This window comes from Symsagittifera roscoffensis, chromosome 9, assembly GCF_963678635.1.
Source record: "Symsagittifera roscoffensis chromosome 9, txSymRosc1.1, whole genome shotgun sequence".
NCBI lineage: Eukaryota > Metazoa > Xenacoelomorpha > Acoela > Convolutidae > Symsagittifera > Symsagittifera roscoffensis.
In genome coordinates this window covers 53,382,445-53,402,419 of record NC_087070.1, presented here as the reverse complement: position 1 = coordinate 53,402,419, position 19,975 = coordinate 53,382,445, and the positions used below count along the sequence as shown (strand labels likewise).

Below are 19,975 nucleotides of genomic sequence, written 5' to 3'. Positions count from 1 at the left end.
AATATCGAACTACAAGCTATAGCGAAGCTTTTAAATTATATTGGACACAGGCGAAACATATGTAATGTTCGAAAAGAAACATGAGAGTGTTTGAAAACAGTAATAAACGCTGCCAATAAAAAATTGAAAGCAATCACTACCTATTTCAAAATCAGATAAAACCTTACACAGTTAAAGGTTTTAAACGCTTTTAAAAATTATAAATGTAAGAATCAAATTTCGATTCGCTCAAAACGTTAAATTACTAAAAACAACTACAAAGATAATTGTCTACAGCAAAAATAAACGATTCTTAGATGAGGCAACTGAGCCGACAAAACAGAAGAAGAAAAATATTAGTCAGACAATTTTATTTGAAACAGGAAATTTCGGTTTAAAAAAAACACGTCCCGGTCAGATTCGAACCGTGGAGCTTTGCCGTCCCAGACGTAATCGCGACTTCCAGGCTAAGTGCGTAGGAGACACTAAGAAACTGGAATTCATTATGAACCAAAGTACCAACAGGAGTCCAGATGAGTGAATGGGAAAAAAGTCTAGTACTGACGGGAAAAGTCTAGTACCCGATTGCATACACTTGCTTATCGCAAGGGTAACAAGATATTGAATAGCAGAAAGAAGTCTTTTTTCCCAAAAAAGTAGGCTCAAAAATTAACCTGAATAAAGTCTAAAACACCGACCGAGCAGCAACTTAGGCAAAAAAAACTTGGGTCGACGCTCGATTAGCCGAAAATGAAACGGTAGACAAAAAAAATCCAGCCATAATTTTTTTAAATTTTCACGAACCATTCCTCCTGAAACAGGCAAAAGCATTGAAAACAAATCACCATTGAAACTGCGCAACATAATTTGACTAGCAATACAATTAAAACATTGTATTAGACAGAAAGGAAGCCGAGCTTCTCACCACTTGCGATACAAAATTGAATGACTAAAACCCAACGAAAAAAAAAATAATTGAAAAAAAAAGAAAAACTGCAACAAAAGCCCAAAAGATCCAAACATAATATATCTACCATTGAAAACTATATAAAGAGCTTTCGGATCGATAGAAAGAAGCCGAATATTCAAAAAAGGTCCTTTTAGAGGAATTAAGGTGACAAAAAGAATCTAAATTGGCCGAAAATCTACAGTTTGCAAAAAAATCAATTCTCGACTTGAATCGAACTTCCGGGCTTTGTGGTTTCAAGCATGGGAGTTACAGCAGCTTGGAAAAAAGCTCAACCTTAAAAAAATCCGGTCTAACGGAACTAAGCCGACAAAAAAAGAGAAGCACGATAGTCACAAAAAACAGGTCCCGGCTGGCTTTGACCTACAAAGCTTTGCCTTCTCAAGCAGTTGTGTTACCTCTATGCCAAATGCGCCAGATGGTTGACTGGATTTAATTTCAAAAAAATCAAGCGGTAACAAATCCGATAATACCTGAGCACAAACCCTCGAGGTGAAAAAAATTCAAACTAATAAAAAAAGTCCCCTTTCACCTCAGGATACAAGCACGCACGCAAAAATTATTTTCGGTCCTCAAAAGCTGCAAAAAGAGGGCAAAAACAGATTTTAAACACAGAGACGAAGCGGGGCTTCGGACCACTTGCGATATAACACAATTACAAAAAAAGCATGTCGAAAAAAAAACATCTTGAAAAAAACTAGGTGATCCAAAATTTTCGTATGTCTCGATGAAGGACACGTTGGGATCAGCTTAAGCTGAATACTTTGATATTTTTGAATTTTTTACACTGACGCCGGACAAAATGCGTAATAACAAAAATTCACATTTGCCCAAAACCTTAGTTGTTTCTCTAGTAAAATTTACCAAAGCGACTTGAAAAAATAAAAAAAAAAGGAACTCTACGCAAATATGTCAGGCAGGAAATTTGAAATTCAAACTAGCAACTGAACATAGCTTACGAATTTGAAAAAAGGCCGACAATCTTTGAGCAGACACCACTTGAGCCGAAAAAAAACTGATGTAAAAAAACTTACAAAAGTTTCAATTACCCCGTACCCCAGTCAGTAGTTAAATTTGAATTTTTCATGAAATTGAGCATGCCAGCTAAAAGACATGCCAGGTGAAGAGCATTGAGCATGTCAAGTGATTCGCTAATTTTGTTAAACTAGTCGTTAAGCCAGAAACCAATAAAGCCGAAAAAAGACGATTTTTTTAAACGAAAATTTTACAAATCGAGTTGGTTAAATTACAACCAAGGTTAAAGTGAAACTTCGATTGGGCTGGATTTTTAAAATGCTAAAATAACTACAATGAGAACTGTTTACAGCAAATATAAACTATTCTTAGATGTGATAACTAAGCCGACAAAACACAAGCAGCCAAATATTGGGCTAACAACTTTATTTGACACAGAAAAATTTTAATTAAAAAATATCAGGTTCTGGTCAGATTCGAACCCAGGACCTTTGCCGTTCCAGGCGTAATCGCTACATCCAGGCTAAGTGCGCAGGAGACGCTAAGAAACTTGAACTCAATATGAACCAAGGTACCAACAGGAGTTCAGATGAGTCCTATGAACAAAGGTGTTTACGTGAAAACAGTCTAGTACCCGATTGCAATACCATTGTACATCGCAAGGGTAACAAGATATTAAATACAAAGCAAAAGAAGGAAGTCTTCTTCCCAAGAAAAGTAAGCTGAAAAAGTCTGAAACACTATCTTTTAAAATTGCATACATTTGTCTTGGACGACGTTCATACAAAGCCTTTACAAACATTGAGAAACAATGACCGAGAAACAACTCGGACGAAAAAAAATGGGTCGATGCTCGATAAGCCGACAACAAAACTGTGGACAAAAATATTCCAGCTATAAATTTTTTTGAAAGTTTTACGACCTATACTTCTTGAAACAGGCAAAAGCAGTAAGAACCGTTCGCTCTTGAAACTGCGCAACATTAATTGACTAGCGATGCAAAAAAAAAAAATTGCACACAGAGGGTTTTGCAAAGCTCAGCGAGACTTGTGATGCAACAAAAAAACACATTGCGCTACAGGATAAAGAATGCAATAATGAAGAGAAGTCAAAAAAATTTCTGAAACATTAAGTTCAAAAAATTACTTCAAACAAAATTTCGAGAAAATTTTAAAAATTTCAGCTACAATAGTTTGTACCATACCAGATTCACTTCATAAAAAGCCTTAAAAAATTAAAAATCATTCACTGAGCAGGAACAAGAGCGACAAATTTTAGGTCCAAACCTGTCAAGCAGAAAACAAAACTATTGTCGTAAAAAGTCATAAGTTTTTATATAAAGTATTCGGACGCATCCAAACTGAATAAAAACGTATAAGAATACATTTTTCCATCAAATTTATGCAATATCAATTAACTAAGTCGATATTTCATAAGCTGAAACTGTTTACATGATTAAAAAAAAACTTAAGAAAAAAGAACTGAAAATCACACTTGGTGAACTTACAAATTTGCAGACAAAAACTGCAAATTGCAAAAACTGTTTAAATGGGAACAAAACGCATGCTTTAAAAAACCAATAACAACCCTAACATATTAAAAATGGCGTTTAAAAAACAACCGTGAAGATTTTGCCCTCGAAATTACGCAAACTAACGTGTAACACACCTCCAATGCTTCGAATTTTTAATAACTCATAAAAAACCACATTTATTGCAAATAAGATCTGCATCCTTTGATTGTACCCTGACAGTACCTAATTACAGGGTTGTTTATTATAAAATTTGTAAAGTGTTTTTCAAGTTTTTTCAATTTAATTTTTGATAAACTAGAAAATTCCGTGAAGTTTTTTATATGTAAGTTAAGATTAAATAAGAAACGTCACATTTCAGATATTAAAAGCAATTGAGCAGTCTCATTTGAACGCCAGAATTGCATCTCCTGGGAGTACTCTTACAGTACCCAACTACAGCGTTGGGAATTTCAAAATTTCAAACTTCATTTTTCTAATTTTTTTTAAAGCAATAAAAACGTCATATCTCGAAAGCTACCAAGATTTGAGCAGTCAGATTTCAAGGCAGGTTTCGCAACCTCTGTGAGTACTGTGCCAGCCCCCAATTACAGGGTTGTTAATTATATATTTTGTAAAGTGTTTTTTCAGTTTTTTAATTTAAATTTTGAAACACCATAAAATTTCGTGAAGTTTTTTATATCTAAGTTAAGATAGACTAAGAAACGTCACAATTCGGAAACCAAAAAGCAATTGAGCAGTCGCGTTCAAACGCAAGATTTGCAACTCTCCTGAAAGTACTCTTACAGTACCCAAATACAGCGTTGTGATTTTCAAACTAGGAAAAAAATTGGAAGTCTGACAGCACCACCCAACTACAGAGTTGGGAACTTCAAGTTTTGAAAATTATTTTGTTATTTGAGTTTTTTGAGAATTTTTGAAAAAATCACAAAAATTGTCGTATCTTGTACAATTTGGGCATTCATAATTAGAGCCCAAACTTGTAACCCCTGGGAAAACCCAGACAGCAACCTACTATCAGGCTCTACTTATCTTTACCTCGCTAAAATGAACTCTGAATTCAAACTGGAAAATCGAAAAAAATCTTAACCATTGCAATAAACGAAATAGCTTGATGTGCACTCTTTCAATAAACACGCAAAAACAATACGTTGAAATAGCTTAAGCATGGCGAGATAGTAAATCTCGCATTTAAATATATCATATATTGCAAAAACTGTTCAAACTGGAACAAAACACATGCTTTTAAAAACCGATAACAACCCTAACAGATTAAAAATCGCGTTTCAAAAACAACCGAAAATATTTTGCCCTCGAAATTACGCAATATCAGTTGACTAAGTCGGTATTACATAAAAGGATACTGTTTGCATGTTTGAAAATATAACGTTTTTTAACGGAAAGTGAACCAAAAACGGAAAGTGAACCAAGAAAAACTATGACGAGACTGAGAACCCTACAAAAAACTGAGAAATTCTTTTTAAAATGATAATTACAACCCAAAACAGAAGTTAACAAATTACTTAAATGTAGCAGTTTTATCTGAAGTTTCAAGAAATTGAGCGAGTCAAAAGATGAATGAGTCCAGGAGATGAATGAGTCCTGTTAAAGAAGTTATTTACGGGAAAAGAGTCTAGTAACCGATTGCAATACTCTTACACAAAAATAAGGGCTCTAAACTCGCAAACTAAAAAAATTGTAGTATGGATTCAAAAACACTAGAAAAACCAAAGAGCACAAAAATGGACGTTGAAAAAATCGAATGAATCAGGAAAGCATCGAAAACGAGTGTGCATTATGAAAAAAAATTCTAGTAATGCCGCGCAATTAATTATTAAACCAAATAATGAAAAACAAACATAGCCAGCAGACAGTTAGAAAAGAGTCGATGGCCGCAAGGAAACAGAAAAAACTGCTTTTTGAAAAAACTCCAATGGCCGAATTTCAAATTACATGGCCTAAAACTTCTTAGAACGAAAATTCAGCATTGCAACTTTTATACTAAAATTATCACAGTTTGAAAAATTATCACAGCTCGCTAAAAATCTGAAAAATAAAATGGAAATTAGAAAACGATTACGTTTTTTTTGTCCTTTATAATTTTTCCAATCGATAGTGGAATTCGCCTCCCTTTTAAGAAAGGCAAAAAGTTGAACTTAAAAAATTCAAGTCAAATCTCGAAACATTAAATTTGATCGTGAACATTTACTGAAAAAAAGAAAAACCTTCATGACCTATGTAAAAGACTTCACAACGTTCATAGTCTGTTAAAACATATCCAACAGACAGATGACAAAGAGTCTATGAACGCACGAGGATGAGTGTAAAGAAGAAAAAAAAACTGCAAATTCTAAAAGTTAAAATACATGGCTTTACAGCTTTTTAAAAGTCAAGAATATATGATTGAAACTATTTTTGATAAAATAAACTCAAAATGAGAAAACTGCATCAGTAGGTTAATTTTTTATTCTCCAAGGAAATCTGAAACTTAAATTCCACTTTCAAACTAGAATTTTACGTGCTTGCGACCTTTACCCTTTCATAATGGGAGAGCGCAATTAACCTAGCTTTTAGCAGCTGAAATTGAATTGAACTAAAATAGTGCATATATTCCTAGAAGCATTCAGAAAAGCATTAAAATGCATGAATGTACTCTAAAATAAATTATTTAAACTATTATGTAAACTAAATTATTTACGGGTAAAAAGTCTAGTACCCGGTTGCAACACACTTGCTATCGCAAGTGTAAAAAACTACAAACGTCAAGAAAATTTCTTTCAAATGACAAAACTTTTGGCTGTTATATTAAGTCAGCAAGCTTGCCGCTGGTTTATGCACATTCGGAAAGAAGCGAAATTTTCCGCCGATGCGTCAGAAATCGTGTGCTAAGAAAAAACCTTGAATATGCAAGACAATCGATGACCACAGGATTCAACCAATCAGATACCTGCATATTAATAACTATTTGCTCACGGCTCCTGGCTGATTATAATAATAAAAAAGCATCACTGAACATAGTCCAGGCAATTTAAAATCGTGATCTTACTAACCAAAATATGTAAAATATAATAATTAAATTGAGAATCAATAAATTCTGATTACTTCGAAGGCCACATCAAATGGTGAAAGCAAGGAAGTTAATATCTATTAAGTACAAATTAATGCTGTTCAATTTAGTAAGATTTACAAAAAATTACAAATTTTTTAAACAAATTAATTCATATAAGTTGAAGAGAAATTGATTCGATAGAATTTTAGCATCAAATGAGATCAAAAGCCTGTACTTCAACACAATTCTCCGAAAATCAAGTTCAAGTGACTCAGTTATGTGTTCAGGTTCCGGTATAATTTGTACAAAGTTTTTATTTTACATGGAATTGAACACAACTGAGAAGTTAAATCAGTCGTGTTCAATAATCCAGTTTCACGAATAACTTGAAGCTTTGCTTTACATTTTTTAGAGGCTCTTTTTTTCTGCTGATATACTCGTTTTTTTTTGGCTGAAATTTTCTGCCACTAAAAGTATATACGTTTCTGACGATATACTTATTTCACACGCGATATTGTCAATTAGCGAAGGCTTTCTCTGCTGCGCTTTAGGCTCAAAAAAGCTAGTGGCCGATTTTTTAATTTAGAGGCCCAAAAATATAATTCTTTTTTAAGGTCGCAAACCAAAGCTTTTGATGCAAACTTTTATTTTGATTTATGCAGAGGGATAACTGGTTTCTAATACTTTGACTAGAGTCATTGCTTCCGAAGCGTTCAGATCGAAATCCTTTTGTAGTTTCTCAATCACATATCTTAGCGACTCTGATTTGATCAGATCGACAATTCCTGCAATGACAAATTCGTTAAACAACTTTTTCTTCTGATCTTTTTTCAGAAACTTCACTGCTGGATTGTTCTGCACCCATTCCTTGTATTCAACATGCGTGAATAATTTAGTGGTCGAAGACTTTACAGGCTTGGGAGGCGAAGTCTCTCGATCAGTTTCCGTGTTTCGAACATTCAAACTTTTCTGAATTGCTTTAATCAAAGCTTCATAAGTTTTCGCATCATTTTTATCTACGATATAGTAGATCTTTTTGCCCATCATTAAACCCAGCCATGCCGCTGGCTCATATTTCGGATCTGTCTTAACAAAAATAAACTGTTTGTTCCTGTTATCCGCGTATTCTAGTTCTCTTCTGCAATTTTTACTCAACTTATATTTCTCTGAAATTACAGCTACTAACAGTCCGCAATTTTCCACCGCGTCCGCCATTCCATCATTAATATCTCCATAATTCACCATTTTTTCAATGTCTCTCCAAATTGGAACCCCCGAGTTCCGAATAGCATTCGCTAACTCATCGACAACTTCCGTCGATTCCCAATTATAACTTAACATTACAAATTCTTCCGTTTCATTCTGTGAGCCCGAGCACGCATTGACATTCTTAGCCTCTATAGGAACTTGAGGCTCGGTGATACTCAAGCCTAGCTTTAGACTCTTCGCTGCTTTTTCAACAAAACCGTTTCTCATGGTTTTCATCCAAGCAAATTTCGGATCAACTTCTGAACTTTGACCTGATAAATATCCCGCTAACTTCTTCAGACTGTTTAGATGAATCTCAGAAATTTCTGCTTCCTTTTGAACGAAGCAAATTTGGTCAAAAATAGACAAAACTTCACTCAAGATTTTAGGTTCCATAGGCGATTGAATAAACAGAAATAACTTTTCAATAAGCCCACGTCTAACGCAATCAAGTTTGATGTCATCGTTGTAACTAACCCTAGCCAAAAGCGAAACCAAGTTATACGCGCTTGTGTGGTATTCTGTTCCTGGAATAGTAATTGATTTTCCCGGTCCCGGAGCGTCAATCGCTTTAAGCAGCCACTGAATTAAATCGGAGCTTATTTCTTTCAGGATCTCCTTGTTTTCGTCCAAATCTAAGTCAACGAAATTATAGGAGGCCAGCTCTATAGCGAAGAACTTGACGCCTTTGTTATCTGATCCACAAATGATTTTCCTCAAGTCTGAAGGCACGTTACTACGTTTGATTATCAGATGAGCTTCCTCGTAAACTATCCAGCCAGGGTTCTCAATATCCATGTCGAAGAACATGTTTCGAATCACCACCACAAGGTGTTTCAAAATTTCAGTTTCTCTTGCTAAAAAACAGCCGTGAAATAGCTTCGCAAGCAGTTCAACGAACTCCACGTCCTGCAGAAGTGAATTTCGAAACTCTTTGTTCACTAGCCCATTTTCTGTTATATAGCAGACATCTTCAATCGAAACTTCCAATGATTTCGAAAAAGATTTTTTCAAAACCTCTGAAAAATTTCCCGTGAGAAGGGCTTCGCCATATTTCTCTTTCGCGTCCAAAACCAAGAAGCAGTTCCACGAAATTTTGAGCTCAGTGAATTTTTTTGCATCGTTGACTTGGTTCTTGAGCAATGATCGCATATAGTTTTCTATTTCAGAAAGCAACTGCTGCTTATCGCAAATTCTTTCTGTCAGTTCACTTATCTACAGAAAAAATGTTCAGTTTGAGAAAAACAGGTCCGGCAACACAATCACCGGCGTAAACTAAATTTTCAAAACGTTTTCCGAGCGGCAATTTAGCCGACAACATTTGAGCTCCCGTTAAGCCGAAAACGAAACTATGCCATGAAAACATTGAGCTAAATTGTTATCAAAATAAGGAATTTTATCCTTTTGCGTATTTCCCGGGAGGGAAGGGGTGACAAAAATATATTTCCCTTAGAAGAAGCCATAGCCAATAAAACATAAGTCCTAAAACATTAAGGTCGAATAAAGCCTTGAAGCCAAAAAAGGAACAAGTCAGGTTTGGTAAATTTACAAATTAGAGAAGTAAACCACAATCAACTTGCAACTAAAAATAAAGCTGTTTGGAATTCAAAAGCTTCCATGTGTCATGTCGCAACTATCAAGATTATTGCAGCGACAAACAATTGAATAATGGGTGAATTAATGAGATTTGAGTGATAGTTCCCGTAGTATTTCAGATCAAATATATACGGTAAATCACCCGCACAAAGTTACTGGAATCAATGACTAAAGGTCATGTTTCATCAGCTAATTGTTACAAAAATCGGGAAGTTACCTTTTCGTTTGAACCGAATAAGAACGATTAACTCCAGTTCAGTTAGGAAAACTCAACCCGCCTTACAAATTAGGTGGTTCCTGGTAGAATGTCTAGGGAAAATGCAGGTTTACATTTTCCCAAGTTTTTCGTCAGGCAGGCATGTTTGCTGTTGATAAAAAGGTTAATGTCATCTTCTGTTCAACTTAATCCGGAAAGAAGTGCAGTTTTATGAGAAAAAAAGTTTCGTCTTTATGTGGTTCATTGAATGTTTACTAAAGGCAACACAAGCTTGGTTGTCCACGAACACTTCCAAATGCGTATTAGATGTTACGCATAATTCGCTAAGTATGCCCAGTAGACGAACACACTCTTTTACAGTTTCGACCAGAGCATTTTGTTCAGCTTCGGCTGTTAAAGTTGATAAACAACGCTGAAGTCTGCTAGACCAACTTATTACGCCTGATTTCTCACTGAGCTTGAAACAAAATCCTGAAGTACTTCTATTGTCTATTATCCAGCCCAGTCCGCATCCGAGTATCTAACAAGTTTCAAGTATTTATCCCTCCTACAGAATAAAGATAGACCTTTTGATCCTAGCAGATATAGACAATTCTTTCCAACTTTCCAATGCTTTTCACCCTGGTTTTCCAAAAAAGAAAAGAAGGTTTACTACAAAGCAAATGTCGGGCCTACTTGACAAAGTTAAGTAATTTAGGCAGCCAACAAGTCCTCGATAGTCACACTTTTTCATATTTATTTGTTTTATGCTACATCTGAAGGACAATCTTCTTTCGCCAGTTTTTCGTTCTCCTCTTAAGGGGTTGTTATCAATTTTGTTTCGGTCATCTTAAATCATGATAACAATTTCTCAATGTATTTCTCCTGACTGATCCTGATTTCATTTTCTGAATAATCAATTTTCATCCTTAAGGGCCATTTGAGATCACTCAACTCGCTTGCCTCAAATTTTTTCAGATATTTTGTTTTTAAACACCTACCGAATTTTTCCTTGCTCCACAAGCCAGTATATCATCTACCCACAAGCAAATTCAACCTTCTATATTCCCCTCATTTCTCTTAACAAAAAAAGCATTCGTCAAAGACTGAATTTTCAAAACCTATTTCCGCAAGATATCCTTTAAGAGTCCCATGTTAGTAACTACCGGACTACCGGTTTTCCTTCTTCGTCAACTGCCGGAATCCTTCAGGCTGCTTCATGAAAATATCTTCAACTAGTTTGGCATTTAAATATGTAGTTTTAATGTCTAACTGTCTTAACCTCATACTTTGAACTGTCTTACCGTCCACATCTTAGTAGTGGGCGAATCCCTTTCCCAACTTGGCTAAAACCTTAGCAATAAATCTAGCCTTACACCTCAAAATGTCATCATTAGGTCCGTACTTCAAAGCAAAAAGCCATCTGCTGCCTATTGGTTTCTGTCCTCTATTCCTAACTAGTTCCCAAAATTTATTTTTCTCTTGTGAATCAAAATCTTTTTTTTTATTGCAGTTTGCCAGTCAGGGTCTGCTAAAGCTTCCTTGGCATTTTCTGGTAAATGTTCGAATACTTCACCAAAAAACACTGCATCACCTACGGTTGCGCCCAACGTTTTTCTCAAAATAAACTTAGATTCGTCAAAACTAAGATTTCCAAACTTTGGAACTTTGAGTTTTCCTTCATTCACGATTCCCATCAGAAAAATTTTACTATTTTCCGATGTCCAAGAAAATTCCCCTTTTCGAGTTTTTGTCTAGTTTGTTCGAAACTGTTTTTCCACAAAACTATACGCTGCACAACCAAAAGTTTTCACAAAATTCAGGTTGCGTTTTCCTCCATACATAGACTCGTAAGGTGTTTCGCCTATAGCAGAATGTAAACACATGTTCATGAGATTGGCAGCCATTTTAAGAGCATAAGGCCAGTAAGTTTTCAACAAATTGGCATCAAAAATCATGCAGCAAGCCATTGGAGTAATCGTTCCCCACGCCCTTTTTACCTTTCCGTTCTCTTGAGGGGTATAAGGAGCCGACGATTCCAGTCTTATCTTCTGTTTCCAACAAACGCGCCTAAATTCCTGACCAATGTTATCTCCTGCACCATCTGAAATCTAAGTCTGAGGGACTCCTGTATCTATGAGCGTTTCCAACTTTTCTGTTGTCTCAACTCTCGTCTTCATGAAATAAATTATTGGATATCTAGAAAACCTGTCCACAAAACCAATAGCATATCTATAACCATCAACTGATATCGAGTCATAGAACCTAAAATATCAGTGTGAACCATATCTAGTGTCCTGGTTGCCCTGGTATAACCACCTTTCGCGACTGGCTTCTTTTTTGCGTTATTCAACGCACACGTTTCACAATTCTCCATTTTAAAATCACTTATATTTATGTCTTCAACATGTTGCTCTAAAGGATTTAAGTCTTTATAGTTTGTTATGATCCATCCTATAAAGCCATTGCTTCAATAAGCTAACTACATAACACTCCTCTTTTCCTACAAAAGTGTCCCACAAAAAGAGATCACTTTGACTCTAATTATGGGTAAACTGAACCATTTCCCTGACGAACAAACGCGCTCGAACCAAAAACAACTTCTGCTCCTGTTTTCTTCATTTTTGATCGCTTATCATATTTCTTAAATTTTCAGGAATGTACAAAGTATTTTCCACCTCAATCATCTTAAATTGCCGCCTTTCTTGTCATTGACCTATCTCCACTTTTCCCTAAAACTTAAGACTCAGAGAAACTTACATTGCTAACCGATCTTTTGAAGTTCTCATCTGGTCTAACAAACATCTCTTGATCCTTAATCATAGTACTGTTGGCTCAAGAATCTACGACTAAGTCCTCGCCCGTAGACACTCCTCTCAGAAAACTAAAATGAGTCTCTGTTTCAGCTGCTAGGTTCTGCTGTTCTCGTTTAGTCTTACTAGTAATTTTTTTCTTTGCTTGGCAAAAATTTGCAATAAGTCCAAACTCCTTGCACTCAAAGCACTAGAATTTTGTTGTCATCACTATTTCTGGCATATAATCTATCAACGTTATTGCAGCGACAAACGGTTGAATAATGAGGAGTGAATTAATGAGATTTAACTTATAGTTTCAGTAGTAATTCAGAGCAAAACCAATAGCATATCTATAACCATCAACTGATATCGAGTCATAGAACCTAAAATATCTGTGCGAACCATATCTAGTGTCCTGGTTGCCCTGGTATAACCACCTTTCGCGACTGGCTTCTTTTTTGCGTTATTCAACCCACACGTTTCACAATTCTTCATTTTAAAATCACTTATATTTATGTCTTCAACATGTTGCTCTAAAGGGTTTAAGTCTTTATAGTTTGTTATGACCCATCCTATAAAGCCATTGCTTCAATAAGCTAACTACATAACACTCCTCTTTTCCTACAAAAGTGTCCCACAAAAAGAGACCACTTTGACTCTAATTATGGGTAAACTGAACCATTTCCCTGAGGAACAAACGCGCTCGAACCAAAAACAACTTCAGCTCCTGTTTTCTTCATTTTTGATCGCTTATCATATTTCTTAAATTTTCAGGAATGTACAAAGTATTCTCCACCTCAATCATCTTAAATTGCCGCCTTTCTTGTCATTGACCTATCTCCAGTTTTCCCTAAAACTTAAGACTCAGAGAAACTTGCATTGCTAACCGATCTTTTGAAGTTCTCATCTGGTCTAACAAACATCTCTTGATCCTTAATCATAGTACTGTTGGCTCAAGAATCTACGACTAAGTCCTCGCCCGTAGACACTCCTCTCAGAAAACTAAAATGAGTCTCTGTTTCAGCTGCTAGGTTCTGCTGTTCTCGTTTAGTCTTACTAGTAATTTTTTTCTTTGCTTGGCAAAACTTTGCAATAAGTCCAAACTCCTTGCACTCAAAGCACTAGAATTTTGTTGTCATCACTATTTCGTCTGCTGCCTTATTTCTCACTGCACTGTCTCGACGCATGTCCCCGAAAAAAAAACTATCTTCTCAGTTTTCGAAAAAATTTTCCTAATCCAAGCTAATTTTTCCTTCTTAACTCTGACACAAAGATTAAACTCTTATCAAACTTCGAAAAGCTTGGTATTGCCCTAGTTAAAACTCAATGACCCCGTTTTCTCTTACATCAAAATCATACGTTAAAATCAACTAAACCCCCCGCATTTATAACTATGCATGTGTCTTTGATTACCTAAATCTGATTCGGAACCTAATGGCTTGCGTACCGAATAACACATCAGCAAATTGGCAACGCTAAAGTCCCTCCTCGGATTTCATACTAGGCAATATACATTAGCAATATAGAAGCTCGGTCTTTTTATTCTCGGGTATCTCTTTTTTCTCTTTTGCATGGCAATGTTTTCTTTTGATTGTTTTTGTGTCAGATTCGAGCAACCGCGTACGAACGAGTTTATCCATCCGCAAAAAAATGAATTTAAATCAGCAACTTTAACAAATATAGCATATAATTCATCAGTTCGTTTCAATTTTCGTTCACTTTCAATTTCCGCGTAGTGCTTCCGTTACTGTTTCCGGCTTCGTCCAGAACGCTCAGATTAACTCAATTAGATGCGAAAATAGTGAGCTCATGGTTGGTTTTCAGCATCCCCAGACCACGAGGTCACTCCTAAAAACAGGTCTACTACTTAATCATTAAAATACTATTGTTTTTGTTCAGAAGATAAAAATCATCATCTCCCACGAAGATGGTTCAACCCTTTCCCTCAACTCCTAGCTTCTCATACACTATTATCAAAGAACAATTATTACCTAACCTAGTCAGTAAAGACACTTTGAACTCCCAGTTCCGTGAGATATCTCTCTCACCCCTTAAAATGGGCGGACTTAATATCAAGCTGCCATCCGATCATGAAAGCTACCTAGAATGGTCTAAAGAAAAAGAATTTTTTAAAATTGTTAATTCAAACGTTTTCGCACATTTTGTGCATCGTCAGGATATAAAATTTTTTATTTACAATAAAATGATCAAAGATCATGTATGAAATTCAAAAAGAACATGTTAGAAATTTTTAACCAATCACATTCTTACATCTGTTATTACGTAATCATTATTTCATCGATTATGACAATTTCCATACTTTTTTTTTACTTGAGTCATAATTTTTCGATTTGATGTTTTATCCAAACTGACATGTCAGTTTATTTAAAGAAACATCACTATAACTGGAATCTCAAGATCCTCTTACAGCAGTAACACAGCAAGAAAAAATATGTACGAAAATCAAAAAATTGAAAAACGTGGGCATATGATTGGTCATCTGGGCATATAATCTATCAACGTTATTTCAGCGACAAACGGTTGAATAATGAGGAGTGAATTAATGAGATTTAACTTATAGTTTCAGTAGTAATTCAGAGCAAACATATATGTTAAATCATCCGAACCAAATTGCTGGAACCAATGACTGAAGGTCATGTTTTACCAGCTTATTTTAACAAAAATTGGGAAGTGGTCTTTCATTTTGAACCGGATAAGAAAGATCGATTTTTGGTTAGAAAAAATAACCAATAGCAACTAGCCCGAAAAACTTAACACAGAGGGTAAGCTGCGCTTCGCAAAGACTTCGCAAACGCTTCGCAGCTCTATCAAGTGAAATAAGAAAAAGCCTCGAATTAACAAAAACTCGGCTACGTGTCGTATTCGAACCTGCGACCTAGCAAATTTGAATCTCACACATTAACCACTCCACCAGGGATGCTTAAAGTCCCCAAAAACTAGCCACCAATAACGCAGCTACATATGCTTATGAATTACTAATTCGATTCAGCAAAAAAAGCACCGAATAAAAAAGACACAATTTTGCAGGTTATAAATAGGAAAGCATAAAGCCAAGTTATGAATAAATTATGCATCTCACAAAAATTGCGATACACTAATTTTGAAAATTTCTGAAATCGAGCCTTTTATCTTTGCACTGCTGTGTGTAACATAATTTTATTTGGTTCATTTGATGAAATAAAAATGCATCAAATGTTCTAGCTTTTTACTAATCAAATGTGAAAGCACATGACATTATACTGCTAACGCAGCCTACCGAATGAAAAATGCCACCAAAAGTAGAACTTTTATTTGCGACTTAGTTGGGAAAAAAATGATGATGGTTCGTTTTAAATTGATTCAGATGATGTATTTGACGTTCATGCATCAATTTTTTCGCCTTGGCAATTTTTTCAAAATTAACGCCAAGAGAACGCGCTGAATAAACCTTCGAAAACAAGTATTCCTGGAGTAAAACTAACTGGTAAAGGATAGAGTAAGCTCAAAATTTCGAACGTGTTTTTCTCGACACAGTGAAAGGTTTTTGAGTTTTTAAACTTTCGTTCGAATCACGACTAAAAGGACTATAAATGATATCTTTTGACTCATTCCGATGATTATTTGTGAAAACTGACTTTGGTCGAAAAAAAATAATCCTTTTCGCTCACTTTATTTGCTCGAAATTAAACCAAAAAACAAAATTTTCAAACCCGTATTTCTCGACAATGAGAAAACTTCAAGATTTTATTTTGGTTAGAATCACGACTCAAAGGACTATTTGTGGTAATTGATTCTGCGTGCAAAAAAACTAAGACCTTCTCGCAGGCAAACTTCTCTCCGCATTTTAATGGTCGGAACATTTAATAGTCTTTAAGCTCGAAAGACTATCTCGAAACCAAGATGGAAAAAAGTCTAGTTCCCGACTGAAAGACACTAGCAAAACACAGTTGACATCGAAACAAACTAGGATTATACGGTTTCTGAGCAGTAGCACAGAATCTTCCAACCATTCATTAAAAAAAACGATAAAAATTGTTGATTTTGTGCGTGTTGAGATAAGCGAGCTAATCTAACGCGTAGGAAGTTAGTTAAAGAGGCAAAATTGTCAACGATTGTCTTCAAAAAACGAAAAAAAACTCAAAGCCTGCTGATACGGGGCTTTCGCTGACCTATCATGCAGTCGGTCCCACCAAATACAAACAGAACATAGTGGTTTCATGTTCTGTTTGTATATCAACAGATTCATCATGCTACTTCTACTTGGAGGTTTTTCAGCGATGGACTGGAGAAAGCCACAAAGAACTGGGAGGCTAATCGCTAACCAACCACCTGGTTTTTTTTTCCCAATCGTTCGTGCCACCATCGAGAAGCTTTTGGATCCGACCGCCAGCACACAGGAGCAGAATGAAGCAATCAAGATCGAGAGAAGCGCCGTTGTACTGCAGGATAGAGGTCTGGAGACGTCTCAGGGCAGCAATTGGAGTTTCTCCATGACGAGGAAATTGAAAGAAATCTTTTTTGCCTTCGTTGAATTGTCCCAGTCTAAAGGCACTCAGTAATCGATTTACTTATCAATACATATGTACAGATTGCAACGCGAGCTATGTCGGACAAACTGCCGGCTCACAATTGTTAGTTAGTATTCACCTGTGAGAGTTCGGAGACGGTGATTCCCTAGCGGATTTGCAGAGCAATATTCTGGACGGAAGCAACGACACCAAAGAGCTGCTATGTCTTACGGCCCTATACAGCTCGAGCGAAGCTCCAACCTTGAATCAGCGTGAGAGTACCGGCAGCGCCAGCTAAACTCTGCACTTCTAATTTACTTGTTCTTTTAATGTTTCATATTAACTCAAACTGCGCTACTTTTTTTCTCGGATTTTTATTCCCTGATTTATTGTTTACAATGATTGTTGTTTTAAATTGATTCTGATGATATAATTGACGTTCAAGCATCAATTTTTTCGCCTTTGCAAATTTTTTAAATTATTGCCAAGAAGAACGCGCTGAATGAACCTTCGAAAACAAGTATTCCTGAAGTAAAACTAACTGTTAAAGGATAAAGTAGGCTCAAAATTTCGAACGCGTTCTTCTCGACACATTGAAAAGTTTTTGGAATTTTTAAAATTTCGTTCGAACCACGACTGAAAGGACTATAAATGATATCTTTTGACTCATTCCGATGATTATTTGTGATAACTGATTTTGGTCGAAAAAAATAATCCTTTTCGCTCACTTTATTCGCTCGAAATTAGACCAAAAAATTCAAATCCGTACTTCTCGACAGTGAGAACACTTAACGATTTTAATTTGGTTAGAATCACGACTCAAAGGACTACACGATATTTTATCGGATCAATTCCAATGACTATTTGTGGTACATGATTCTGCGTGGAAAACAACTAAGACACTATCGAAGACAAAGTTCTCACCGCATTTCAATGGTTGGAACATTTAATAGTCTTAAATCTCGAAATCAACCAAGATGAATGGCTCGTACAAAACTCCAAAATACTTCTTCGTGCAAAAAAAATTGAGACAATTTGGTTGCTTGTTTCTTGACCAAAAAAATTGCCGCCTTCGTTTCTTTCCGCTTGACCGTTTCAAATTTCCTCAGCTGAACACGACTCCGTTCATTAAAATATCAGTGAAACCATCAGAGAATAATAATATATAGTTACCCTGCAGATCAGTTCGACACAGAGTCGAACACTCTGTTTTGAGACAAGCATCTTCTCCACGACTTCACTGACACCACTTTCTTTCGTAAACTCTCTAAGGTCAGCTTTGCAAGTGTGAGAACTGTTTCGGTATACTTTGGTGACAGAATCTAGAACTTGATTAGTTGAATAGCTGATATCAGAAGCAGAAGACTCAACTCCGGCACGAAGAAAGCCTACCAAAGAGTACAGAAAATCGCTTTCCTTCAAAATAAGTTCGTCCACACATTTCTGATCTCTACAGCACTTCGACAATGTCTCTAAATTTAGATCAAAATTTGGTTTATCGTCGATGACGCCACCTGCGATAAATTTACTTAGGCCACCGTCCAAGTCTTCAAGTAATTGTTCATCTATGACAGGGTCTGCCATTAAATTTTTACCTGAAGCACCGAACTGCGATGAGCGCTTTCGTAACTGAATTAACTTGATTAAATAAAGTTAATTTATAAAAGGGGCCCTTCCGTTTAGGTGCGGTCGTGGACAAGCTGGATTGTAACTGTCGCCTACTTAAGCCACATATGAGGCTAAAAAAATAGTCGCTACAACCATTGTGTAACATTCGCCCGAAGTTCATATCGACGGAAAATAAAGCTAGGTTGTAAAACGACTGGCTAGCGTCTAAACAAAGCTCTACATGTTTTAACTGTCTCTGCCAAAGCCAGTTCTTTGTGTGGTCCTTTTAACATCGGGTCGACAAAAACGTTACTGTTTCCGGCTTCGTCCAGAACGCTCAGATTAACTCAATTAGATGCGAAAATAGTGAGCTCATGGTTGGTTTTCAGCATCCCCAGACCACGAGGTCACTCCTAAAAACAGGTCTACTACTTAATCATTAAAATACTATTGTTTTTGTTCAGAAGATAAAAATCATCATCTCCCACGAAGATGGTTCAACCCTTTCCCTCAACTCCTAGCTTCTCATACACTATTATCAAAGAACAATTATTACCTAACCTAGTCAGTAAAGACACTTTGAACTCCCAGTTCCGTGAGATATCTCTCTCACCCCTTAAAATGGGCGGACTTAATATCAAGCTGCCATCCGATCATGAAAGCTACCTAGAATGGTCTAAAGAAAAAGAATTTTTTAAAATTGTTAATTCAAACGTTTTCGCACATTTTGTGCATCGTCAGGATATAAAATTTTTTATTTACAATAAAATGATCAAAGATCATGTATGAAATTCAAAAAGAACATGTTAGAAATTTTTAACCAATCACATTCTTACATCTGTTATTACGTAATCATTATTTCATCGATTATGACAATTTCCATACTTTTTTTTACTTGAGTCATAATTTTTCGATTTGATGTTTTATCCAAACTGACATGTCAGTTTATTTAAAGAAACATCACTATAACTGGAATCTCAAGATCCTCTTACAGCAGTAACACAGCAAGAAAAAATATGTACGAAAATCAAAAAATTGAAAAACGTGGGCATATGATTGGTCATCTGGGCATATAATCTATCAACGTTATTTCAGCGACAAACGGTTGAATAATGAGGAGTGAATTAATGAGATTTAACTTATAGTTTCAGTAGTAATTCAGAGCAAACATATATGTTAAATCATCCGAACCAAATTGCTGGAACCAATGACTGAAGGTCATGTTTTACCAGCTTATTTTAACAAAAATTGGGAAGTGGTCTTTCATTTTGAACCGGATAAGAAAGATCGATTTTTGGTTAGAAAAAATAACCAATAGCAACTAGCCCGAAAAACTTAACACAGAGGGTAAGCTGCGCTTCGCAAAGACTTCGCAAACGCTTCGCAGCTCTATCAAGTGAAATAAGAAAAAGCCTCGAATTAACAAAAACTCGGCTACGTGTCGTATTCGAACCTGCGACCTAGCAAATTTGAATCTCACACATTAACCACTCCACCAGGGATGCTTAAAGTCCCCAAAAACT

At 35.9% G+C, this 19,975-nt stretch overlaps 1 protein-coding gene across 1 annotated transcript; it reads right to left on the bottom strand.

Annotated features, from left to right (window-relative positions):
• Positions 1-6,511: 6,511 nt before the first annotated feature.
• On the bottom strand, positions 6,512-18,603 carry LOC134854283 (uncharacterized). The gene is made up of 2 exons (XM_063870477.1): positions 18,018-18,603; positions 6,512-8,964 (listed from the first exon to the last, which is right to left on the bottom strand). The coding sequence occupies exons 1-2, from the start codon at positions 18,426-18,428 to the stop codon at positions 7,156-7,158; spliced, it is 2,220 nt and encodes a 739-aa protein (XP_063726547.1). The 5' UTR covers positions 18,429-18,603; the 3' UTR covers positions 6,512-7,155.
• Positions 18,604-19,975: the final 1,372 nt, after the last annotated feature.